Source organism: Aptenodytes forsteri, unplaced genomic scaffold (assembly GCF_000699145.1).
Source record: "Aptenodytes forsteri isolate BGI_AS27 unplaced genomic scaffold, ASM69914v1 Scaffold167, whole genome shotgun sequence".
In the NCBI taxonomy this organism is placed as follows: domain Eukaryota; kingdom Metazoa; phylum Chordata; class Aves; order Sphenisciformes; family Spheniscidae; genus Aptenodytes; species Aptenodytes forsteri.
In genome coordinates this window covers 881,181-907,589 of record NW_008795926.1, presented here as the reverse complement: position 1 = coordinate 907,589, position 26,409 = coordinate 881,181, and the positions used below count along the sequence as shown (strand labels likewise).

General features: G+C 39.6%; 1 protein-coding gene across 4 annotated transcripts in view; it reads left to right on the top strand.

The window, feature by feature from the left end:
- Window positions 1–21,496, top strand: part of LVRN (laeverin) — a 60,300-nt gene extending 38,804 nt beyond the window's left edge. For all 4 annotated transcript variants that reach the window (XM_009285025.1, XM_009285024.1, XM_009285023.1 and 1 more), the window contains 14 exons: window positions 827–970; window positions 1,301–1,366; window positions 1,502–1,567; window positions 2,633–2,802; window positions 4,264–4,340; window positions 7,320–7,459; window positions 8,985–9,040; window positions 10,377–10,530; window positions 11,385–11,479; window positions 12,101–12,208; window positions 16,026–16,196; window positions 18,325–18,465; window positions 19,699–19,774; window positions 21,270–21,496. In XM_009285025.1, coding sequence (XP_009283300.1) covers window positions 827–970; window positions 1,301–1,366; window positions 1,502–1,567; window positions 2,633–2,802; window positions 4,264–4,340; window positions 7,320–7,459; window positions 8,985–9,040; window positions 10,377–10,530; window positions 11,385–11,479; window positions 12,101–12,208; window positions 16,026–16,196; window positions 18,325–18,465; window positions 19,699–19,774; window positions 21,270–21,416 — 1,611 coding nt within the window. In that variant the 3' untranslated portion in view covers window positions 21,417–21,496. The remainder of the gene's footprint in view (window positions 1–826; window positions 971–1,300; window positions 1,367–1,501; window positions 1,568–2,632; window positions 2,803–4,263; window positions 4,341–7,319; window positions 7,460–8,984; window positions 9,041–10,376; window positions 10,531–11,384; window positions 11,480–12,100; window positions 12,209–16,025; window positions 16,197–18,324; window positions 18,466–19,698; window positions 19,775–21,269) is intronic.
- The last annotated feature ends 4,913 nt before the right edge of the window (window positions 21,497–26,409 follow it).

The window sequence follows — 26,409 nt, the reverse complement described above, 5'->3', positions numbered from 1 at the left end:
CTGCCCAGGGAAGTGGTTGAGTCCCCATCCCTGGAGGTATTTGAAAGACGTGTAGATGAGGCACTTAGGGACATGGTTCAGTGGGCGTGGTGGTGTTGGGTTGCTGGTTGGACTTGATGATCTTAGAGGTCTTTTCCAATCTTAATGATTCTGTGATTCTATGATTCTAAGTGGCCTGCAGTGCTTTAAAAAATGTAGGTTTTTTTCTTTACCTTTGTAATTATTTAATTTTCCATCCAGTCTTAGGAGAGATACTCAGCTGGGGGAACGAATCATCATTTGATAAAAAGAGAACTTCACTGATTTGCACCAAAGGAGCCATTTTCTCTCCATATTTCTCACCGGGTGACAGCAGAAATGCCACATAGTTAAGCCTTGCTACCCTTAGTAGCTTAGTTTTTAGGTTATTACTCAGGGTTGCAGCAGGAGAAACAGAGAATTTAAGAGGAAAATGCTGCCATATTAATGACATACAGATGTAAATGAGATACAAGTGTTCAGTTTTCAGTATTTGTTCATTTGCTGTTTAATATAGTTGGCTTATTTTTCCCTGAGGATTACACTGTAATCGTCTTTGTCAGGCCCAAGCCCACAGTCTTCTCAGATGTAAAATTTTCACTGCCCTGATTAGTAATGTTGCATGTGGAAAATGTTAGGATTGGGTGTAAGGTCCCTTTTACTTCATGGGGAAGTTAGGAAGGGGGAAGAAGGATCGTTCCTTGTTTATTGACAGACTATTTCTATTAGTTCTAATTCCATAATTACATTCTCTCCTGCGAATAAGTATTTTCTCTTCAGCTCACCTAGATTTGTCTTTTCCTTGCAGAATGAAATCTTTTATGATCATGTTGTACAACCTGTCTTAAGGGAAGACAATGACATAGGAGTTCGATCACTGTCAGATAGTGAAGACAAGATCAAAGGATCATTTTCTTTAATGTCTCTGTTTGACAGCATCACGTACAACAAGGTTAAAAAATATAAAATTCTTCCCGTTTCTGGTGTATTGTAAACTAATGGTAGGTTAAACTAAGTAGATTTGAGAGTTACAGTGGAATATTCTGTTGAATTACAATGCTTTTTGTAGGTAGTTTTGTCATTCAATATTTGTTTCTGCTGCACACACAAATATATTGGATGTTATAAATCTATTTGGCTATGAAAGAAACGGTGAAAACATTTTTAACCTCTGTGAAATACAAAGCGTAGCCTAACTTCTCTGGAATATAGTTTGAAAAAATATTGCAATAATAATTGCAATAATAATCCATGTTTTCTCATAGCTTTTTTTCTACTCCAGGGGGCTTCTATTACCTGGATGCTTTCTGGTTTCCTGACTGAGAAGTTGTTTATCAGAGCACTCACTGTAAGTTTGAAAAACTAGCATCTTCATCTTGATTTGTAAGCTTGAAAATTACAGTTGCACAAATTACTGTTTGTCTTGCTGATGATTTTCATTGAACTCTCATGAATTCTGATGCTTCTGTTTATTTCTGTACAGTCGTATCTGAAAGAATTTTCCTTCTCAAATGCTAACCAAGATGATCTCTGGACCCACATACAGATGGTACTCCTTTATTTCTAGTATTCTTGCTCTGGTATTTGGGACAGTCCAAATTTAGGGTATATACTGTTTGTAGAAGACTGCACTGGAATTTGGCTATCCCTAGTGCAGTCTTTCCCTTGCATAAAATTTGCTTTGCTGGCTCTTTCAGCTAATGTCTTCACAAGTGTTTATTTGGCTGCTTTACTGCACCTGAGATCAGTGGAGGTAGGTACAAGGAGTAGAGAGATGAGATGAGAAATCAGGGCCAGGTGGAGTTTTGGGTTTCATGGAGATTGCTTAAGCCTACATGAAATTGCATAGCCTATTCTTCTGGAGCTTAAGTTTCCCCAGATCAGAGTGTGTGATGCTCTGGGCTTGACGATCCAAGATGCTGATATGTCACAGATGCAGCAGTCTATACCCAAGGCAGTAGCTCAGCATTTCACCCTTTGCTGGTTTTGGCAGAAATCTGAATAAGAAAACAGATGGTAATAATAGGTTTATTTTTTTAAAATTCCACTTTCCTGTTCCTCTAAAGAAGGCTTCCATTGTGTTGCAGACTCAGTCTTAGGTTAAGACCAAGAGTGCCACAATTTCAGATATGCAAGGCTGTCACATCTTTTAAGCCAACAGAGACTGTACCAGTTCACACTAGTTGGGACTCCAGCTTAGTATGTTTTTCAATTTGTCTTTACTATTCAGTTTGTTCATTAGGTAGTCACTTAAAAATCTTTGTGTTCTGGCAACTTTATTTGAGTGCAATTAACAAATTAAGTCTGTCATAGCCATACAGGGGTGTAAGTATATTAACACTAAAAGAGAAAGGTTAGCAGTCAGGTTATAAGAATAAGAAATGTCATCTCAGTATTTCGTAATTCCTAAAAAGGCTTATGCTGTCTTTGTAATATCAATAATGTCCTTTTCACTTTGCTACATAGATTTTTTGCATAAGTCATAGACCAGCGAACTGTTTCTAAGCAGTTACATTTTCTCTAACATGTTAGGACAACCCCTAGAGTGTTGCTGAAGCAACATCAGTAGGTACCTGTTTATCATAAATAACAATAATTCCTGTTTCTCTTGCAGGTTGTAGATGCACAGGATGAAGTTCAGTTGCCAGCATCTGTAAAACAAATAATGGATTCCTGGACATGCCAAAACGGGTTTCCAGTTTTAACATTAAATCTAACCACTGGCACAATCAGTCAGGAACAATTTCTTAATAAGAAGAATGAAAACAGTACTGATTCTCACAAGTATGCTTAGCTTGTGTTTTTATTATATGTTTATACCCTTTTTTTTTCAGGAAACTCTTCAGTTAGGATATTATGTTTTGACCATCTGATTTTTTAAATTTATGTTTTTTCATGTCATGAGCTGTCAAGTAAAATCTGTTTGAGACTAGAGTTTGCAATAGTTCTGCAAGCCACCTGTTTTGCCAAAAGGTCGCTTTCCTCTGGAGTAGTGACTTTTCCAGCCACATAATGGCTTTGTAAGGACAGACGCAGGCCCTGAACAGGTTGCAGGGCAGGAGTTTTGCCTGGAAATTTCTTCTTTCCTCATCCTTCAGTTGTATGGACTGGGGACCTGGATGAACCACGCTGTAGCTTCTTTCCAGTGCCCATATTCCCAGACTCTTTTGCTTGGCAAGGGCAAACGGGTTGCATTTAAGTACTTATATAAATGACCCCTTTCTCAGAAAATGCTGAGTACCTGACATGCAGCTCTAAAGTTCCTATCAGTGAGCATTGTCAAGTCCCTGGTGCTTTTGCAAGCTGTGCTACTTAATTAGATGCCTAAAAACAGCGATAGAAGGAGCTGCCTTTGGTCACCCGCTTTGGAAACTCATGGCTCGCTTTTGAAATTTCATGAAATTCAGCAGCTGTCATTAGTGTTGGGGTGCATGGAGAGGGCCCATGGGATGAGTTCTCACCCGGGGAAAAAGTATAAAGGAGGGCAAAGCCCAAAGCAGTTTTTCCCTGGTTGCTATTGCTGGTCATACAAACTGCCAAAAGAGAAATTTTGATGAGAACCACAGAGTTTCCTTTGCTTCCAAGCTCCAGGAAGCACAGAGGATTAATCCATTCAGTATCTTTGGTTAGCTCAGATAAGGAGTTCCAAGTTACAAATGTTAAGTCCTTTACTGTAGTTTCAGCAAGAGGCAATAGCATGTGAATTTAAGCAAATCCAGGACAAATATCACAGAACTTTTCATTTTCATGAGCAACTTCAGCATTTTGTAGCTTTCATCTGTTTTCACCGGGAGGTTTACATTCCCTCAGAAAGGAAATTACAGTTGTCAGAATTACAGTTGTATTGCTTGCCTGGAGCCGTTTTTAGTAGATACCCTTCTGAAAAGGAGCTTTATGTTCTGCAGAAATAGGGTGAAGTGTAATCAGTGAGGAGAGTAAAATTATTGCCTGAAGAAGGAAAGCCAGAGTAGAGAGAGACAGTAGTATTCAAATACCTAGCATCGAACAGTAGTCTAGATATGAGTGCCTATTTAAATCCATGCTAAAACTCCCTTATCTTTGCTGAACCTAAGTGGTGATCCAGCAAAAGTACCACCATCTGTTGAGGTTTTGTGCATCAGAGAGGAGAGAAGGTAGATGGAGATTCTTGTAAGAAGGAACTCATCTGCAATCTAGTTTAGCATCAGCTGAGAGGGTTTTTTTTTAAGCATAAGAACTAATTATATTATCTCTTTTTTTGTTAAGTAATACATGGATTATTCCTATTTCTTGGATGAGAAATGGATCATCACAACCCTTAATGTGGCTAGATGAAAGCAGCAGTAAGTAATGTATTTGTTCACACATGCTAAAACCAGCTGATAAAAACACACCTAACACTTCTATAAACAGAATTTGAATTGAATAGGGAGATAAAACTTTATTACAGAAATGTCTATGTTTATCTATTGAGCTAATTTTATGTTACAATAGCAATAGATTTTCAGATAGGTTAATATAGTGGTTTTTTCCTATGTTGCATCAAACTTGAGTGTATGTTTTAAGTAATATGGTAGAACACATATTATGAATAGAAACTTCCACAGTAATTTTGATTTTGTCATTTTGTACACAAATCCATGTAGCTCTTCATGCTTCTGTACTATTCTTACCCCAGCAGATCACATTGGTGTTAACGACAGCTTTTGAGGTGAGGTAGGATCTCAGCTGTGATATATCAGAAAATGATCAAGCTCAAGTAATAGATAGGAAGACTGAAGATTAAAACCAGCTGTGTGAAGTCACCCAACATTGTCACACATGGATATCTGTAAAAAGAGAAAATTAATATTTTCAACACTGTGTGATTTAATTTGTTTATGCAAATTAAATGCAAAAATACTCTTATCAAAAGAGTAGAATTTTTAAAAGTTTTAAAGGCTTATAATAGAAAAATGAGTTTATGGACATCTCCAGGCAAATAAAAAATTCAGTTCTTTCTCGGTGCTTTCGAATAGCTAGCTATATTTTTTGACAAAGCAGAAATGTAATCGTTAGAATAGGGTAATTATTTTTCTTTGGCAAGTCAGCCCTGAACTCCATCAGGTTTTGAATCAGTTACAAGGAGATGCAGAGACCGATGTGTTTGTGGAATGCCTAAGAGCAAAACTGCAATATGTTGCGTGCATATCCCAGCTCTCCACCCTCTGTTCGCAGTGGTTAAAAGCTACTTTGCCTCTTTTTGAGGCAATAAGATAGCTTGAACGATCATTTCACAGTATATGGACAAGTAAATAAGCAAACAGCGGATGTTTATTCCTCTGTATGCTTTAGATTTGAAGTTAAAGAAACCAGTGATTGCTAAGGTGAAAAACTAGAAAATTTGCAGAAAAGAATTGTTAGGCAGCAGTTGCTTAGAAGGACTGGTGTCATGTGCTAATTTTTTATTACTGAAGTGATAACCGTTCCATTTCCTCACCCATCATGTGACTTAAGAGCTACAGAAGTTATAAAAAAACCCATCACGTTGCATTTGCCTGAAGGAACTACGATAAAGTAGAAATTCAGGATTAAAACACATTCCACTTGTATTTGAAAGCCATGTATCAAACTTACCAGACACTATGTAGTGAAGAAACTTGCATTCATGTTTTAAGATTAAAAAAAAATAATTCCTTTTTGAATTTTTCATGCATGAATAAACCAAATCGTTTCTTACGAAGGTGGAAATGTTAGGGGTAATTTTAAATTCAGTTACCATTTTGTTCCTGTGAGGTTGAAATGGCTTCTGGTGGAGAACTGTTAATGTAGTCATTCAGAGGTATTAATGAGAATGGATTTGGTAAATGAAAATGAGGGATTTGGCACAAAGCACAGTTTTAACTTGAATTTTGGAATAGTTGATGCAGTGGCATAGCAATACATAACGAGGAAACATCTCAAAAGCAATTTCGTGTATGTGTATTTTTGCTGCAAAGAGCTCTGCAGGAGCTAATTTATCTTACTTCTGAACAGGTTAAATTAAACTCCAAGCTACAAGCTGGGCTGCTACCAGTAGCCAAGCATGTTCATTCAGCACTGCACTGTACGGTGTTAAAAGCCTGTCCTGTTGGTTTAGGGCTCCTCAGGCAATGTCTACATGCTTAGCCTCTGCCCATACAATTGTGTTGGTCACTGTCCCTGAGTGATACATGTCTGCGCAGCAAAAAAAAGACACACTAGGAAAAGGGTGCTGTTATGGTAGGACATGTTTCACTCAGCCTGGGGAGTGGAGGAGCATAGTTTTGTTATTTTAGCTGGATCTAAAGTGCTCTTGATGATGAGCAAACAGAGGATTGAGCCAATATGCCATCATAGGGGAGGTACTGCTAGTGCCATATTCTAGCCACACATGCTGTTTTTAAATGGTTAAGCCAGTATCTGTCATGTGCCACTTTTTCCTCTCATCTAACTTGTGAAGATGACTGAGGATGAACCCTGTAGTACTTGCTCTGTCAAAACACTTTGAAGTCTCAGTCTTCTGTTCAGAGTGGAGCAGTGCTGGCTCTAGACTACTCACCAATATTGATTTATTGTCTTAAGAGAGTTTACCGCCTTCTTAAATCAGAATGATCAAAGCCAGTTAAAGCAGGATTTGAATCCTCTTCTGATGAGGCAGCTCAGAGCCTTCAAGGCTTCACTGGCTCCTTCAGATGTACTGCAGGCTATCAGGAGCAAGTAATCAGACAAGCACACATAAAGTAGGTAGTAGTGAGATGAAATGGGACTGCAGAAGGAGGCCTTTAGTGGGTGATGTAACTCGAAAGGACTACGGGATGTTTATTTAAAATAAAATTTTTCATTATTTGTTTCTTGCATAAACTTACCTGTTTTGCTTTCCTTGACCTGTGAATACTGGTAGGCGATCAGTTCTTCTGTAAGGTGTGTTTTGGAGCAGCACTGGGAGCAGCAGGCATGCTGGGAGTGCATGCCCTGCAGCATGTGTGTGAGGGTATTGCTCCTCATCCAGACTGTTTATTCTTGGGTAACCTTTCTGAACTCTCCCAGCTGCCTATGAGCTAAAGGGTAGGAGCAAAGTGGGTCTTCAGCCTCCCCTTTGCCATCTCAAGGTGCTCAGTACCTGAGGGGTCAGTTGCTCGTTGAAGTTCTGCTGTGCAGAGCAGAGATCACAAATGCACCGAGCTTTTGGGGGATTTTCTTTGAGTCCTACCTCAAATTTGTGTCTCAGATCTCAGAGGGGCACCAAGCCCAGTGTTTATAAATGCAAGAAAATTTAGCAGTGCACAGGAAATAAAATGATACATTTTAATGTCACTTTACAGAAGTGTTTCCTGAAATGCAAGTATCGGAGTCAGAATATGACTGGATCCTGCTAAATGTAAATTTAAGTGGATACTACAGAGTGAACTATGATCGATTAAACTTAAAAAGATTAGCACGCTTGCTTGAAAATGATCCAAAGGTAAGATCGTATTTGTTTTCTCAAGCCTATAAACAGATTCTTTCCATGTATTTCTTCTTGCAGTTCTTACCAGTAATCACATTGATGAAAACCTGGAATAAGGAGAAGCTCACGTATCACATAAGAAGAAATGATCCACTGTTACACCACTAAAGTCACTGGCAGCCTTCCATAGCGGAAGAGGAACAGGCCCAAATAGTTTCACACAAGCATGAAAAATAACTTTACATGAGATGTCATTCTCTCTTCAAAGTTGTCTTAACAGCTTGTTGTTCTTCCAATCTCTTAAATTTGGCTCAAAGAGTTACTGGTATGGATGTGTGACTGAGCTTTATCTGCTGTTAGGAAACTGTGGAGAAGGAAAGCTGGGAGAAAGCTTTTTATTTCCACATTTCCTCAAAGCACAATATTTCTGCCAGGGAAATTAAAAAAAAAAAAAATCACCTGACTTGGGTTTTTTGGTTGGTTTTGTTTTTCTTTTTGGTGGAGATTTTTCTTAGAAGAGATGTTGCAATCAGTTCTATTTGGGCTCTTTCAGTCCTCTATAGGCACTATAACTCAGGGTAGATTTCATCCCACCTCTGACTTGCCACAGCTTGGGCTGAAGGTGAAAGCAGTACAGAACAGCCCATACATGTGGCTGTATATGGGGTTGCATAGTATTTAAAGTTGCCTAACCCTAGAGTGAGCCAGAGGCTCCAATAATAATGTCGGCTCATTGGTTTTGGTAACAACAGTGAGAAAGTTTCAGCTTTCAGCATAATAGTAATCAGTGCAGTCGGACGACTTCTCCAGAAGGTCTGGACGTGAGACCGATCAGAGCATGCAGTGTGGTTAAACCTTTCTACGGCACACTGGCTTCCTTTCTTCTAGGCTTTTTTCTTTCACAGCAAATCTAAGTCAGCAGGAAATGAGGTGTGTGCTGACTTGGGGCCGTTTTTTGGCACCGGTCAGTGGGAAGGTTCGCTTGAGCAGTGACGGAGCCGAAGGGGCATGGGAGCAGGGAGGAGACGAGGAGGGACCATCAGTCCTCGCGAGAGCAGGAGCTGTAAGCAGTGTTCACCCATGGCTCTGCCTCGGTCATTTAATTCATGATAGTGCCAGACACTCTGCTGTGGACTAATCTGAGTATGTATTCTGAACTAAATCCTGAAAAGGAAAAAATGTACCAAAATGATATAACTAGGATATTTTTAGGAAATGTATCGTTTCCATATTTTAATTTTCATTACAGTATGCAAGTAAGAGGAGTCTTGAAATTCTGTGCTTAATGTACTGTAGCTGTATATTTTTATATATAAATATATTGTGTAGCTGTGTATTTATATATTTAGATAAACATCCCTAAAAGCACATACATAATTTCAGCTTAAAATGCAGGATCCATTTTATGATGTTTTGTAGTAGATTTTGGCTTAGAAAAAGTGTTAGGGACTTGTCTTATCCTTCTGAAACATAGTAAAGCTTTTTTAAACTCTTAATGACATGTTTAGATCTATTAACGGCACATGAATGCTTTCTGCAGGCTATTCCCGCTGTCAGCAGGTTCCAGCTGATAGACGATGTTTTTGCATTGACACAGTAAGTATGTTTTGAGTATGTCATAGAAAATGATTAAACTACATGATTGCATTCAACATTGCTACTTCTGCTTCGTTCATTCCTACCCATATGTGCCTCATAAGAATTATATTATATATTATATATATCTTCTGTCAGTGCTCAGTGATTTCTTTCAAAATTTCTTTTGTTCCAAGCTATTATATATATCTTCTGTCAGTGCTCAGTGATTTCTTTCAAAATTTCTTTTAACTTTTGTTCCAACTCTTAGGAAATATTTAAGTAATGGCACTGTCATGAGTTTTTTAGGGGCTAACCTGTATTTGTTGTAACAGAAAAAAGATTCTGAATGAACATGCTGAATTTTCCTTAATTTATTCTGGGCTATCTCAGCTGTGCTGTCCTGCATCATTCTTAATACCTCTTTCATTTCCCTTGCTGATGGATGACTCAGTTGTTCATGTCTGTGGTGCTAGAGAGGTCAGTAGTACTGTAGGGAGCTGAAGAAGCAATAAATATGTCTGTGCCTCAAACGTACCAGAGATCCCAAAAGCATCAGGCACCTATGATGTGGGAGCTCAGGGAGGAGGTGGCCAGAGCATACTGCCCCTCCTCAGAGCCTGTGGAGGTAGCTCTGAGAGGAGGAAATACAAATTCCCATTCCTCCTCTCATACAAATGTCCTTTCTCATAAGAGAGCTCAAACCTAGTATGTAATAAGGGATGTCACTGGCAAGTATACAACTGTGCTCCTATGTAAGCACACTAGAGATGTTTCTGTTCTGGAGGAGAGGGGCTTGAATTGGAATTTTACTGGGAAAGAATGAATTCCTTGCTAATTACACACTGAGGCACAGAAATGCCATGCTGAAGTTGTTAATTCCAAGAATAGTGTGCATGTGAATTAAATTGTTTGATTTTTACAATAATGTATATTCCACAAAAGAACCTGTAATGAAAATATGTTGTTTAGCAATAAAAATACAAATGTATTATAACTCAAAACAGCGCTCTTTTCCTTCATTTTGTTCTAGTGAGACTGATGCATGCTGTAAATGTGCCTATACTGTATCCTGCAGACACAAGCAGAATACAGTCTGCATACTGCCATGCTTACTGCCATGATTGTTGTATTACTTTGATAGTGGAACTGTGCTCTGTAATAAATGTTTTGAGAGTTCAGCTCTTAAAGGCACCATTGTTTTATATTTATTTTATTTTTCCAACATCTTTTCTAGGTCACTCTCCATGCAGTATCCTGATGTTTTATTGTCAGTTTCATAAATAAACAGAAATTCGTGGTAGGTAATTAATGTGAATAGGTATGCTCAAGTATGAGGTTTTTTATCTTCAAATAGGTTTGGATACATTCAGATTGAAACAGCGCTTGAACTAACAAAGTACCTTGCCAGAGAAGATGAACTTTTCATATGGAATGTGGTATTGTTAAACCTAGTACCCGAGAATTTGGAAAGTACTCTGAAGAACTATGAAGTATATCCACTTTTAAAGGTATCACCTTTTTTGTTAGTTAGCAAAGATACTAGACCATTTAAATAAATCAAACTAAAATGAATGTAATGATGACTACGATGGGTCATAGTTCTTATCATTCCCTTTGCATGATTTTGTCAACTTTTTTTTTAAATAGGAGGAGGTACTTATTTGTATATATTAGTCAATGATAAACATCATTGAATTGTGAGCAATTCTTATTGTAAAGCAGAAATCTATTCACATTCTTCATATTACGCTTGATCCTAGGTTCTTGTAAAACTGAGGATCTGGAAAATACAGCTATCAGTCAGTAGTAAATAGTAGTAAGTAATGAGAGTAACACTGCTATTTATAAAGGGGATATAGAATGTATGTGCTCTTCCATTTCATCTGCATGGAGAGAAAGAAGGAATTTGGTTTGGATACTAAATGAGAAGATCCTCTCCCATATTTGAGCTACCTGAGATAATATTGTCTTATTTATTTCCTTGACTTCTATTTGAAGAAGATTTCACTTTTGTTTAAAGTGCAATCCCACAATAGTAGTTCTCTTAAGTTCTAAAAGTAAAGGTATGTTTAAAATATGTGAGAAGAACTTATTTTTCTGTCTTTTTCTCTGAGAATGAGCATTTGTTTTCTTTCATAATGAGTTCAAAGGTTCTAGTGATGTGGAATGGTAACTTCCCAGCTTGAATGGATGTACAGGTGTATTGAATCTTAGACCCAATTTATATGCTTTATTTTCATGTGCTGTGTTGTCAAGAAATTAATAGTGGTAAATTTTTAGGATATATCTGAGTAAGTAAAGAAAAATACAGTAAAATAAAAACTTGCATCAAAATTAATTTTTCTTTCCCTTCTTTTGAAAGAAATACCTTTTAAAGAGAATGTTGCCAATATACCATTATTATGCAGGTTTTATTCGTCAAAATGTTGATGCTTTGGAAGATGACTATTTTGCTCAGTAAGTATTCTCCTTTAGTTTGAATGTAACTGATTTGTTATTTTTACTGTCCTATAAGTGTGTATTATTTATGATGACACCTCCAATGAAACTGCAGAACCAGGATTGTTTGGGATATTTTCAGTCTATTTAGTGAGCATAAAAGATGATAGTTTAATGATCTGAGTGGTAGCTTTTGTTTATGGGAGAACAGGCTCAACAGGCTGCTGCTAATTGGGGAAAACTGACAGCAATGAACTTCAGATGTGATTTATGGATCAATCACTAGAACTTTAAAATAGTTCATTTTGCAAGGCTACTGAAGCCACAGTCTTGAATGTCAGAATGATTTGGACTAGATACAACTAGTCTCTTAAAAATACCAAAAGTAGTATAAAACAAACAAAAAACTAAGAAAAATTACAGTACATTGGTAGCCTCACTAATGTCCATGAATATTGATGTCAGGAACTTGTTATTGGTAGTTTAATTTTCTATTTTTATTAAACCTCACTGTTTCTAGTAGAGGTTCTCCTGGGTTAATGGCATCATGTGCTGAAACTGTGCTGGTCGAGCACAGTTCAAGTACTCCAAATGTGGAATACATATCTTTTATACACGCTATTTTGGCTTCCCTTCAAGAGTGTATTTGGAAAAACTTTTTGCAACAGCGTGCTGGCTGGGCCTCCAAGACTGTTTGAACCTGTCATCTGAACTCTATGCTAAGTGGATGGACAACCCTGAGTACAAGTAAGAATGATAATGTGCTGTTAGAGGTGTGCATGTGTAATTGAGGTGGAAAGTTAAAGGGCTCTTACATGGGGGAGGCAGAATGAGAAATGCTCCTGTACGCTGCTCTTCTTTCTTGACAGAATGACAGAATTTAAGCCTAACTGTGCCCACCCAGCTCCCTCCTCTTCCCCAAATCCCAGCTTTACAATGATTTAATAATTACTGCTTTTTACATAGACTTTACAGGCTGGAGGATGCAGATTTTTGCCATGAAGACCAAAATCTGTTTAGCCACATAACAGGTGAACCTCAGATTAGGGCTAATATCCCATATTGTCCAGTCCCTTTGCTGCAGTACAGCCTTAGGCTTATCATGTATACCAACTCAGTTTCTAAACTTCTCTTAGGAATACTGAGTGAAATGATGTTTGTATGATACAGGCATCTGCCCATGGTGAGCCCATCAAATTGCCTTGCATGTTCTGTATTTACATGAAGAGGTGCTGGGAACAGCTGTCAGTTCTTATGCTGATATTGGAGCCTAGTGGTCAGGTTTCTGGTCTGTGAGGATGGGAGTCTGGGCTCTACCATGGTCAGACTTTCTGTATTCGAGTATTGCGTTGTTAAAGAAAATTTACCATGTATTGAAATTCTTGTTCTCTTTTCCTCCCTCTTTCTTTTCATTTTTTTCTATGCAATAGTCAAATAGTATTGGCACTGGTGAGTGAATATTTAAAGTTTATTACTATTATTTTTATTTATTGTAGTTATAATAAATATTTTGTTGTTACTTGTATCTCTGTTGATGTATGTAGTTGGTTAAGTAAGCTGAACTTGTACTTTTATGTTTGTGGCTTTTTAAATACCTTCATAGTGATCATCCTCATAAAAACCAAATTGTGCTTTGCAGTTAAACTGCAAAGTTTAAATAGCCTAAATACATTCTGTTATGTTCCAGAGAGAATATTCTTACTATCCCACACTAAAAGCAACGATGCTATGCTGAATTCTCAGGCTGTTTTCAAAATAGTCACTTATCTTCCTCTATTAACAATATTTGAAATATTTTTTTTTCCTGGTGGAATACTACATACCTTATCTGAGTTGAAGAGCTGAAAAGTCTGTGAAATACATTAGCTGATCTGGTTTTGAATTAGATGGAGAAGATTAATTTCGCTGTTCTTCCTGGCACTGAGATAAGTTCAAAGGGACTTTACAGCCTCACACTTTACATGGCTATAAGTGTGGAAAAAAATGCAACTGTGAATTTTATTAAGTGAAAAAAATGATCATGCTTTAAGGAAGAAAAAACAGGAGGTAGGACACTTCCTACGTTTCAAATGACAGATCACAGTTCCTGTTCCATTAAAGAGGAGGCTTTTCATATGCTGGGTAGAAGAAGGAAAAGGGCACAATTAACTTTTGACTCATATTTCACAGACAGATCCCTTTAGATGCTCTTATGTTCTCCATTCTGCAAGTAAAATTCATAACAGCACACTATAGCTGTTCTGCCACAGGTGGAACCCAGTAGGATTCTCACAGCTCTGGAAGGGAGTAATGGTTTTCCCTTTCAGATAAGGTGGTCAACTTTCAGCTGAACGTTTCCAAACAGTTCCCGGCAGAACTTAACTGGACTTGATACAGTGCATTTTTATCTGTTCTGTGGAGATAACAAGCCAAGAGCTGTGATTCCCAGTTTCTCAGTTTTACTCTTTTTTGCTTCTAGGAGTGATGTGGGGCTAGCTAAATTAATGTATTCTCTGTGGTGCTGTTACTGGCTTGTCTTCTTTTGAAAGAAGGAAATGAGTCTAGAGGGAGGGACAATGTTGCTGTACATTTTCGTTATTTACTAAAGGTAACCATATACTGCTGTTGCCCTCAAAAGTTAAGAAATCACTATGTCACTTCTGCGTTGGCTCCAGGAAAACGACGTAAAATAATCCACCCTTCTTCCCAGCAGCTTTTTGCGTCCTCCCCAAGATCCAGAAATGAGAGAATCCTGGCAAGCCAGTAATATCAAACCACACAACCACTCACAGAAAAAATATCAAGATTAATAGGCCCCGCCCCTCATCTAATAGAACCTCAAGCTCTGAAGTCCCTCTGGACCACAGTGTACTTCCTCTGTGAACTATACAACATAAACCACTTAAGCGACACCGTAGATGTTACCAGCCAGTAGACCATTGTCCCATAGTAGGCTGCCCGTACAGCCTGCCTTGAATGCTGAACATCAGAGCTGCAGCCGAATGATACACAGAGCTTGTCTATTTACTCTTCACCCACGACAACTTTACACTCAGTAACCAACATTTTCTTGAAACTTGGAACAGCTGCAGTAGCAAAATAAATAGCTGTATTTTAGCCAAAGCAGCTTTACCCTGTTATCACCCTACCATGGCCTCTTTCTGCAACGTTATGAAATTATTATTAATCAAATTACTAGACCCTGTAACTCAAATTAGATCTGTCATAAAAGGATTCCTCGCAGGACTATTCTTTACCTTGACATAACCACTCAGTCTCAGTAAGCATCATTCTTGGTGGCAAATCCCTTACGTTCCAGCACATATCCAGGAAAATGAATCCAAACTATTTTTTGCAGTAAAAATAAAACATGCCCACACTTTCTGTTATTATGCCAGTGAAATCCCCCACCCACAACAGGACTATCAAAATCCCTGCATCTTGCATTTTCACTTCTTAACAAGTGATCTCTGTCATGCAAAACACCCAATGCTCTCCCTCATTCCCACTAGTGCTTCTTAGTTTCCAGAGTTTATAACTTACTTGTCTCTACCTTTTGCTTTGAAGATTGCTGTCATATAGCCTTCCTTCTGACTAATATTGTCTCTCTTTCTGCTGGTATCATCCCCATTTTCTCTAGGATGGTCTACTGAAACTCAGGAATTTTTCTCAAATTATATTCAAATTTGAATTTGCTACTTCCGGTTTTGGGCCTGAAGAATGGCTTTTGTGACCAGAAACTTATCTGTTTTTCCAAGTCTATCTCCTGATCTAATGGAAGATAGTTTTTACAACTCTACTTACAATCTTGGACTTCTGTAACGCTAAGCAGATTAACAGTATGCCATTGGGAAGTTAAATGTTTCATTTGTAGCAATGGGACCCATTCTCATACAGAGAATTAGTCCAAAAAACCATTAATTTAAACTGTTTTCAGATAGCCTGCATAGTAGAATACATTGCTATCACTGGAAAGTGTTGAAAATGTCTAGATGTCAGGGACACATCATTGCCACAGGAGAAGTGTTCTGTTCAGCCTTTGCACATGAAGTGGAGTATTACACTGATAATGTTTGCATTTAGTTTCTGTTATGAAATTTCATCGCCATGTTGAGGACTCTCCCCTGGGGTGGGAGTAATAGGAGGCTGCCTGTTGCATGAAGAAATGTCCCTTCTGTTTCCATTTGTGCTGCACATGGCTCTTCCTACTGGATGCATTCACTGAAGAAACTTTGAAAACGCTTGTCTGGGATGTTGCTTATATGCAGCAGTACACTCTTTAATGGTGTGATCCATGTCCTGGGCTGTGATGTGGAAGAGTGGCATTGACACTGTATGTACACAAAATAGCTTGGTCCAACTGTTCTAAAAAACATTTTTGGTTTGCCTTTAAACTGCATGCTTTTTAAATGTTTAAATCATTAATAAAGCACCAAATTTCCTAGCTTTATTTAGATTGCTGTTTTATATTTCCTTTCTTGTGCATCTTTTAACTGTAAATAAACATTTCTTTTCAGTAATGCGTTAACTGCTGGTTTTGATTTTACAACAATACAGTACCTTTTAATCATATTTTGCTTTGCAGAATTCCCTTTTTAATTAGAAGAACGGTCTGTTGCTATGGTGTTGCAGTGGGAAGTGATAAAGAATGGAATTTTGCATGGGAAATGTATAACCATACCGACTCCACAAAGGAGGATAAAGACATCTTGCTCTCTGCCATGAGCTGTGCCAAAGAGTCATGGTTACTTTACAGGTGACCTTGATGAAAGTATATCATTGTGTATATAGAAGTAAATCATAAGAACACAAATACTGTACTGTGCAAACCTGATGGAGGTTTGCCTGCCCCAAAAGCATGTGTCTTGTAGACCACTGGAAGAGTCTTAAGAGTTTTCTTACGGAAAAAGTATGATAAACAGGGCAAACAGAAATGATCCTTCTGCTGGTATAGCATCCCAGATGTTGGTAATCACTGAGAAAGGGATTTCCTGAGCTGGTAACTAGTGTGTCCTGTCTAGCACTGGACCTGTCTTCTGTCAATATATCTAGTGACTTTTTTGAACTAAAATTAAACCTTCAGGCTTTATAGCAGACTATGGGAATACATCCCATAAAATAATTGCATGTTGTGTGAAAACATACGTCCTTTTGGTTTGTTTCAAACCTATTTTTTATTGTTTTTTTTTAACTTGGAACCCATTGGCTGCCCTTACTCTCTGCACTGTAAGAAACACTAATTATCATAATTTGCTTTGACATTTTTCCCTAGCATTTATGATTTTATATAATTTTCCCATACTCCTTCTCCCCTGCTTATTTTGTTTCCAAACTAAAGTGTCATAGTCTGTTTAGCCTCTGTGTGGAAGCAAAATCACCCAGGTTAAGGGCAAAAATAAAAATAGACTTACTAGCAAGCTGTTCACCATTTGAAGTGCAGACTCACACTGAAAAGTAATTTTTTTAAATTTCCAGCTTCATAGAATCATAGAATCATAGAATATCCTGAGTTGGAAGGGATCCACAAAAATCATCAAGTCAGACTCCTGACTCCATGTAGGGCAACCTAAAAGTTAAGCCATATATCTAGGAGTGTTGTCCAAACACTTCCTGAACACATTTTGGAATACTGTATTATCTTTCACTGGCATCCATATAAAATCTTTTCACTTTATCAGTAAAAAGATGTTGAAGCTGAATTCTCTAATCTGTCATGTCCACATTACCTAACGGATTCGTCCAGACAGAAATTTGCCAGTGATGGCCTAAAGACTGATCATCCAAGAATTGGCATAAACTCAATGGGTCTAAAGCTCTGAAAGTAGCAGAGATGTTTCTCTTGCCAGCCACCTGCTCTTGTGATGGCAGTCATTTGAGAAGACAGAACAAATATGCCTGAGAAGAAGGCAAGATGGGTTTTGAAGAGATGTCCAGTCAGCTATGCTGATTTTCCACCTAACCTATGGTCCTTTATTGACTTTGTCATTGGCACAGGCTAGCACTGGTCCCTGACAAGCTCAGGGAATTGTGGTGACCTCCTTCCTCCCTGTGCCTTAGTAGCTGATAAGCCAATCTATTTTTCTAAATGCCACCCTGAAAGTCTTTTGGTGTGAGGAATGTTAAGCTGGGCTTTTCCTGGCCCTCAGTATATTTTGTCCATTCTGTTAAGCATGGTGGTGGCATGCAAATGGGAGAAACCCAGCTCATCTACTCTACCCATAAAGCAGCTGCCTGCAAGACCCTATGAGAAGATAAGTCTTTAACAGTCCTTGAAAGTAGGAGCATGCAAGGTGATACATTGAGGCAACAAAGAGAATAGTTACTTACTTTTTCAAGATATTCAGGCACTCACTGCCACTGACATCATTGGCAGGTAGTTCCTTAAATACTTCTGAAATCATGCCTTGGCCCCCATGAAAACATCCAAGACCCCTTGTTACTGGGTCTTTTTATAGGGGACCCTATAAACAGGTGCCATCTGCATAACGGAGTGTCTCACTGCTGGCTCACTCTCTAGGCTCCATGTGTGTCACAGCAAAGTGAGTCTCCAGAAACTGAGAAGCAGTTTGCCCTTCCACAGGGTTATCTGGTAGGAGTGGTTGTCTTTCTGCAACACAGATAAGAAAAGCACGTATATCCACCTGATGTGCTACACCCTCATTTTACTGAGAAGTGGAGAGACAGTGTGCAAGAACAGGGGATTTCACCAATGTAAGGACAAAACCCAAGCTGAATACACAGCTCAGAGTGACACCAACTTTGGTGTAACCTTCCACATTCTGGTATTTGTTGAGACAGGAATTTTCCCTAACTGGATGATCTCTCCAGATTATCACTGTTAAACAGCAAGTGATAGGTACAATTATTGCCTTCTTTTCTAACAGATACTTGCAATATGGACTCAGCGATACATTATTTTCTTCCAATTGTACTTCAATCATCATCTTCTATGTGGTGACTAAGGATATTGGGCACCGTATAGCCTGGGAATTTGTTACGGAAAATTGGCCACTTTTAAGTGAAAGGTATGGTAAGCAACCAGCTTTGGGTTCCCTTTATTTCTGTGGCTCTTTGGCTTCTTCCTCCATCTTTATGTTTGAGCTGTAAAATCCAGGTGCAGATTTTCCTTCCAGAGATGGCTTTTTTGTAATGATTAATGCAATTCCTTAAGTATGCAGAGCAGGGTTTTCAGGATTCAACTCTGATCAAGGCTTAATGTCAAAGAAGAGCTCATGTCAGACACATAATGCTTTAAAAATCAGTCTGTTCATGACTGTTTCAGTGCTTTTAAGTGTTAAATTTCCTGGAAAATGTGACTGTAGAAATGCGTTTATCCACTAGCATTTCACAAGCGTGGGTGTAAAATGCTGGAGTAATATTGTAACCTCTTTTCCAAAGAGAGTATGGAGAGATGGGGGATTGGAGCATACAGGTTTACTATCGCTGCAAGGACCAACTACAGCATTATTCCCTGACTTAAGTCCCAACCCATCTCCAGCCTCCCTGCACTGATGCAGGTAAACTGCAGGTGAGCTTGGGCTACCTGTCTCGAGCAAATCAAGTATTTTGATGTCTGTTTGACCTTGGCAATGGTGAAAAGCAGCAGGGCTGTCACAGAGTATATTCCTGCTGCCTTTTGTGGCAGGGGAGTCCATCGGGAGCCATTAGTGGCACCATAACCAAGACCCGCCATCTGGGAGCATTCAAATGTCTATCTGTAGTGCTAACGCCAGAAAAGGCAAGTTGAAGCAGGTTTGTGTCACACCAACTTGTTCCCTTACAGAGCTTTTCTGCGTTCCATACTGATGAGAAATTTGCTGGGAAACTGACCCATTATTTTCAAACTAAAAGAATAGTGTGGGCATTAATTTATACACCATCCTCAAGACACCAACAGAAACACCAAGCTGTTAGAATCATTACTGGTTAGCCTTTCTAGCTCAGTTTGGCTGTATAGACTCACAAAGATTATCTGTTTCAAGCAAAGAATTCATGTTACCAAAGTAGAAATACCAGATCTTACCAGAAAATGAAAATGAAGGGTAATTAATGTGCTTCATCCTGCTCAAATGTCTAAATTGAATGTTAATGATATTTCTTTAAAAGGGGGGGAAAAAGTACACAATTGCAAACTTCAGCTTAGTTGGTATTTCCAACATGGTAAATAATAACTAAATAGTGGGAGTGTTTTCAAATGAGATGAAATGTAGTATATTTGCTAACATGCTGTTTGAAGGACCTTTATCTCAATTTTACAGGTATGGAAAGGAATTATTACATGATGTATTAAAAATCATGGGAAGATTTGTCAATACAGATGTACAGATCCAAGAGGTAAATCAGAGAAGCAGTTAGTTTTAACTTTATTGCCAGTTTGTAAATACAGGTTTTTAAATCTCTTGTTTTTTAAAGAAATCATAGAATGTATTGTTTAGTGTTGCTGTGTTGAGACATTGAGAAAAATGGTACTTCCTCATCTGTGAAATAAACATATGAACATGCACCCACAGCTCTGCAGTCTGTGTGTGCGGTTGGTTGTTAAGCATGGCATGAAAGTGAGCTTTTGTGCAGGGGTGGATGTTGTCCGGCTCTGTGTGGTTGCAGCGTAAGAGGTTGCCTGTCCATGCGCTGAACAGATGGCCTGCACGTGTCATATGGTTCTTTCCTTTTGATTGCGTGGCAGCCCAGATGAGCCCATGAACAATACTTTATAACTGGACTGCTGTACATCTGGAAAAAGGGAATGGGTTTTGGGAAATCTGCTGAAGGGTGGAAATCTGTGGGAGGTGGCTGTAGGCTGTCTTATTTTATTCCCCACAATAATACACGTGTTAGTGCCTGGGACAAATCAATAACTATCACTGCTTGTTTCATTCTCTTTTCTTGTTCTTTCGCCTCCAGTTCATGTCTCCCTAGATTCTTTCCCAAAATATTATTTTCTTAACAGCTCAGCTTTTGTGCTTGTCTGCATGTGATGCACATCTCTGTGCCAGCCCTGAACTATTAGTATCTGTCATTACAAGAAAAATTTTGCTTCCCTTTTTTGCTGTTGATTGATGCATGCGTATAGCAAGTAACTGAGAAGGGATGCTTAATGAGGAGAGCAAATTCAGAGTCTTAGCTCCTAAAATCAAAGAAATCTCTCTTGAACATTCATGAACTATAAATTTTTCACCTTTTGTTCTTTAGGGACAAGTTAATTCCCTGGGATGGCAAAAAGCAATAGCCCAATGCCAGCCTTTAAATTAACCTTCAGGTTTGGAACTGAGTCCCAATAAATATTATCAAAGCTCTCTCATTTTCCTTTTTAAAATCTATCTGTAGAGATCACCTTTGCCATGATGTCTACAGGAAATGTACCAAAAGTTGGGCTGCTGGCATGTTAGGTTCCTGCTTGTCATGCTGCCACCTATCTCATTGCTCTTCTTGTTCATTTCCTGCTCCCCCCATATATTTCTTTGCTGTTCTTCAGTCCTCTCTTGTCTTCTTCTCATTAGACTGATAGAAAAGACTTCTTGTTCTGTGACTGTAGAGCAGGCAGCACACGAGGATTCTGCTACCCACCTAGTGCTAGACACCGTGTGGTACCACCAGTACTAGTGAAGTTGGCTGCATTTGAAAGGATTTTCAGAGGAATGGCAAAAGGGCACATTCCTGATGTGCAAGGAGCTTTCCAACCTTAGTGTTAGTCAGTAAGCTTGCCCCATCCCTTTCTTACTTTCTGCCATCTCCCCCTTTTCTATGCACTTCTATCTAAAGCATGTCAGGTACACAGTTGCTTGCTGCAAGTGAAGTTATGTGAACTAAGCTCATGTGTTTATTTCTTCAGTTGCAGGTTTTTTATAATGCTACACTGGAAGAGGATGAGAGAGTGGCTACTACTCTACTACTGGAGTTTACAAAATTTGAAAATATGGAAAGGAGAGAACTGCTAATCAAAGTTGCCAACTGGTTACAGAAAAATGTAGATGATTGACTTGGAAAACAATTTTCAGTATATTTTATAGTGTGATTCACTAGCATTTTGGTATTCATTTTAAGATGTAATTAAAGATAAAGCACATTTTTATGAGTCCTGTGGTTGTCTTCCCAACTGGAAAGTCAGGCTAAAATCATTCACAAAGAAAAGAAAGATTCAACAAAAGAAATGAGAGATATATTTTCATATTATATCTAAACTCATTTCCTACTGGATGAGTTGTTAGTAGGGATGTGTTGCTAAATAATCTAAAGCACATTTTTATGAGTCCTGTGGTTGTCTTCCCAACTGGAAAGTCAGGCTAAAATCATTCACAAAGAAAAGAAAGATTCAACAAAAGAAATGAGAGATATATTTTCATATTATATCTAAACTCATTTCCTACTGGATGAGTTGTTAGTAGGGATGTGTTGCTAATAATAATCTAACATATAGATACAGTCCTAAATCCTTTGTTTTTTCTGAATATCAGAATGAAAGGTGTGGTATAAGTTTGTGGCAAAAACACATGAGGAAGCTGGAAAAGTTTTATATTCTATTTTGCTTATGATTTGTACTGTGACTTTGGGCAAGTCATTTAATCTGTCTCTCTCCACTTCTACGTTTGTAAATTGCGAAGAGGACAATAATTTAAAACAGTGCCATGAAACATAAACTTGAGAATGGCTTCAGAGCCTTAGGGAGGAAAGGACCAAAGAAACCTCAAATATTAATTGTAATAAGTGAATGCCTTGTCATTTAAACTTTATTTTTCCTTAGCAGATCTGTACTTAATGTGTCTACATTCACATTTGTATTTGATTAGGAATGTGCTTTTGAAGAGATCCTCCCAGTTGTCTCCGTTTTGCATGCTTCAACCCCCAGGACAGTCTTGGAGTGTGTGAACTGGATTCTATTTGGATGAAATTTAGCTAGGAGATGGTGAGCTCCTGGTGTGCAACTGATAGACACCGCCATCTGATGATAATTTTGTCCATGGTAGCAGAGTGCAACTAGTCTAAACTAACCTCTCTGGAACATCACCAGGTGTTTCCATTCTTACTGCACTGAGCTGCTCACTGATGTAGACATAGGGTTAATCATCTTGCTTACACAGCATTTTGGAGGTGACAGACAAACAGAATTCAGTCCATTAGTATTAGCAAACCATATTAGCTTGTGGTTGAAGAAGTATGGGATCCTCAGTCCATGCAATTTATTTATTTGTGGGGTAATAGTATTATGACATAATTACTGGTGCTCAGGTTAACATAGAAAACAATGTTATGTGGGAATGCAGGAAACCCAAGAAGTTAGAGTACTGCGCTATGAGGAGACAAGGAATAAAAACCAGACTTGTTAATACAAAGAATTTTTCACTGGCACCCTCTAAATACATTTAAGGAAAACATTGCCATGTTGGCTGCAATGAATCTCCTCTTCTCCCCATGGCTGCAAAGAAAAATTTTAACTATTTTGAGACTACCTGAGGATCCCTTTAGTGTATGGGAATTACCAACTGATGCAGCCAGGTTTGTGCTGGAATCATTTGACCTCTTTAGCGTTTGATTCAGTTAAGGGTAGTGCCAAAGAAAATTGTGTGCATTCTTGACAGTCTTCATAAAGCTGGTTCAAAAAGCAGAGGAAGTCATCGAGGCTATGACGAGTTAGAGGAGTTTTGTTTCAGCATTTCCTGTGACTCCCACTAGTTAATCACTGGCTCTGCATGCCTCATCGGATGGGCTAAGTAAAACTCAGGAAAGTCATTGTTGCGGGATTTATGGACTAAACTTCTCCCAACAATATTTTACTCCTAAGCCCAGTTGGTCCAAACCATTTCCTTCCAACCATGAGTAACCACTCTTCCTTTCTAACCACTCTTCCTTATTACTCTTTTGTTATCTTTTTCTTCTTTCTTAATTAGAAATGCCAATATGTAAACAATTACTAAAAAAATTTTAAATAATAAGTTATTTTCAAATAATGGCTCCTGACTAATGTGTGCCTCTTGGCTGACATTCTGTATTGCAGAATAGCAGCACAGTTTTCATGGCAGAGGCAAATGGTGAAGGTGATTGCTAGGCAAGCTGTCTGAGTAGAAGCAGATCTGAATCGCTCTTGCTTCCAGCGTCCACACATTTGCACTTGGTGGCATGTAACATCGACAGCTGTACAATGGCAGTTCCTGCTGCTGTTGAGTGTAAGTTGAGCACAGAGTTTTGGAGAGTGGCAAATGGGAGATGCAGCAAGGGAAGGAGAGGCGCATGCGAGGAATCCAGGGCAAGCTGGGAAAGCTGCTTTATTGCAAAGGGAGTTGGGGTGAAAGGAAGTTAATTGAAAATGAGTATGAGGACATGGATGGGAAACGAGCTTTTACGGTACTTATACAGACTGTGGAGGTGTTCTGTGCATTTAATTGTGAAGATATGTGTGTGTGTTGGGGGTGCGATTTCCATTGAGAGGAGGTGTCACTGGTAGACATGATAGATTTAGTAGGCCCTGAGGGGAAAAAAAAAAAATGTAGCTATGATGGGAAAGATCAGCTTTTTGCTTTAAGTCCTGCTCTCTGCCCTGAGAATGTGGAAGTCAAAAAGTTACACTTGTTCTGCCTTTACAGCATGCATGCATGACAGGGCAGGAGACTTGGGAGCTGGCAAGGATGGGGAAGAGATTGTGCAGTGGAAGGAGTGAGGGAGAATTAGGACCTGCCAGAATAGTTGGGAAGGAAGGATGAAAAGAGGTAGAGGATCAGGGGTCCAAAGAGGAGACAGAATGAGAAAGCAAGTGAGGGAAGCTGCAGGAACAAGGGAAGATCCAAGGGGAATGAGGAGAATGGGCTAAAGAGGGAGAAGTTCAGGCTCCTCTTGAGTGCATTGCTTGCCCTGCTTCCTTTCCCCAAAGAAACTTGACCTGAGGTATTTTGAAGGATTATGTTGTATTGTTTTGGATCCTGTGTTGTTTATCTAGAACAGGGCCAATATCCCCTCGGGTGTGTCCCTGCCCCAGTGTTGGTCATCTGCAGTTCCTCACCACTGTCCCTGCCCTGGCATAAGTTGCCCATAGGCCGCAGTCACCTTGGAGGCGTCCTTCCTCTGGCATCAAGCACCTTCTCCCAAGTGTGCAACTCCAGCTGTGTCCCCAACATCTTCCACGTGTCTCTTCCAGCTTGTTTCTTTTGTTTTCTCCAGCCCCCCTACTGCTCTTTCTTAAATATGTTTGAGCAGTGGTGCCATGTGTTCCCCTGGCTGGCTGCTATTTTGGTGTGTGATGGGCTGTTTTTGTTCATTTCTGAGCTGGGTGGATGCAGCTGTTAGGGCACAGGACAGTTCCTGGCCCACTAGCAGCCCCCACTGCCTAAATCCTGACAGTGCTGATCAGTACAGTCCCATAGTCTCCATTGCAGCCGCCATCACCAGCTGCCCCACAGCACACAGCTTCCAGCTTTCCTTCAAACACCAGGGCTGGCACTAAGAAATCCTGTGTCACCACTTGTCCTCCTGCTGCCATGCACTCTCCCTGCCAGTTTCTCCATAACTGCAAGCCAAGCTGTTCCCAGTAGATAGAAAGACTTCAGAGCTGTTTAAGTCAAGGTCCAAGAGCACCAGCCAACTACTCCTCTGCACCTCCTGGCACAGCTGTCCCACTCTGCCTGTGCCCCCTGTCCTCCCTGGCACGCCGAGGAGCCTCCCAGGCAGGTGAGGAGAAAGCAGCTCATTGTGAGGCCTGGGTGGTCAAGGTGCAAGCCGCATGCCACCTGGCTGCATTGATGGCACACATGGATGAGGCACGTGGAGCAGCCTGCTCCTTTCAGTGTTGTTGCAAGTCCCAGAAGGGTCGATGTGTGGTAGGGAAAAGGAGACGGGGGCTAAAGTGCCATAAATGAACAGCGATGTGGCCTCGCCATGTTCCTGTTGTGCAGTGCCTCACAGAGGACAAAAAGAGCTGTCATCTCTGCATCCCCTGGCCCAGAGATGCAGGGCCTCCTCTGGAGCCGGGTGTGATGGACAGACCCAACTCCTTGACCAAACTAGTGGCAGTTTGGTTCAGGCTCCAAAGGCAGTAAAGGCCATAACCGGGCCAAGAACTTCTCTAGTTCCAACCTGTTCTCTGAAAGCCCGCACAGGAACAGGGTGACATGGTGAGCACTGATGCTCGGAAACTGGAACACCTACCATGTGATTAACACAAGAATAGCAGGTGGTTCTTCCAAGACTCATTTGTCAAGGAACAAAGGAAGTTGCGGGTACAAGGAGTCTCATGCTTACCTTTTCCATCACATGTAATTTGACTGCAAGCCAACCACTTTATTCCATAAATATGACCGCCTAAGTGAGCCTTCTTTGAGCTCTCCCTGCTAGGCAGATGGCTGCATGGCGGTGATCTCCCCTTAAGCTGGGACACCTCTCAGGGTTACTCCTCGAGGCTGAGACCCCTTACCAACTGCAGATCTTTGGTAAGTGACCAATATCGTGCATAATCTTGTATTATAGTGCACTAATATTCTGTATTGGTAACTTTGAATCATTATTATATCCTCTGTGCAGTAAGTAATAGAGTGAACCTTGCCATCTGTTAAGCCTCACTTTTACAATATCTTACTTCAATAGATACTTACTTCAGCTGTTGCTGCTACCTTTGGCGGTGGTTCTTTAAGCAGTCAAAATCTCCCGTGTGACAGAGGGACAATGGGCTCTCATCTTTCGGGGGCCATTGTCTATCATTCTTTGTGATGGAATGTTCTTTGAGGCAAGGACCTGAGCGGGGATGGTGGGCTGACCTCGGCTGGCTGTGTGATGCCCATCCTGATGCTCTCCCACTCCTCAACAGGACGTGGGGAGAAAATGAGGTGAAAAAGCTCATGGGTTGAGATAAAGACAAGGTCATCACTTACCAGTTACCGTCATGGGCAATACGAACTTGACTTGGGGAAATTAATTTGATTTACTGCCAATTAAAATAGACTTGGATAGTGAGAAACAAAAACAAAAATTAAAACACCACCTTCCCCGCA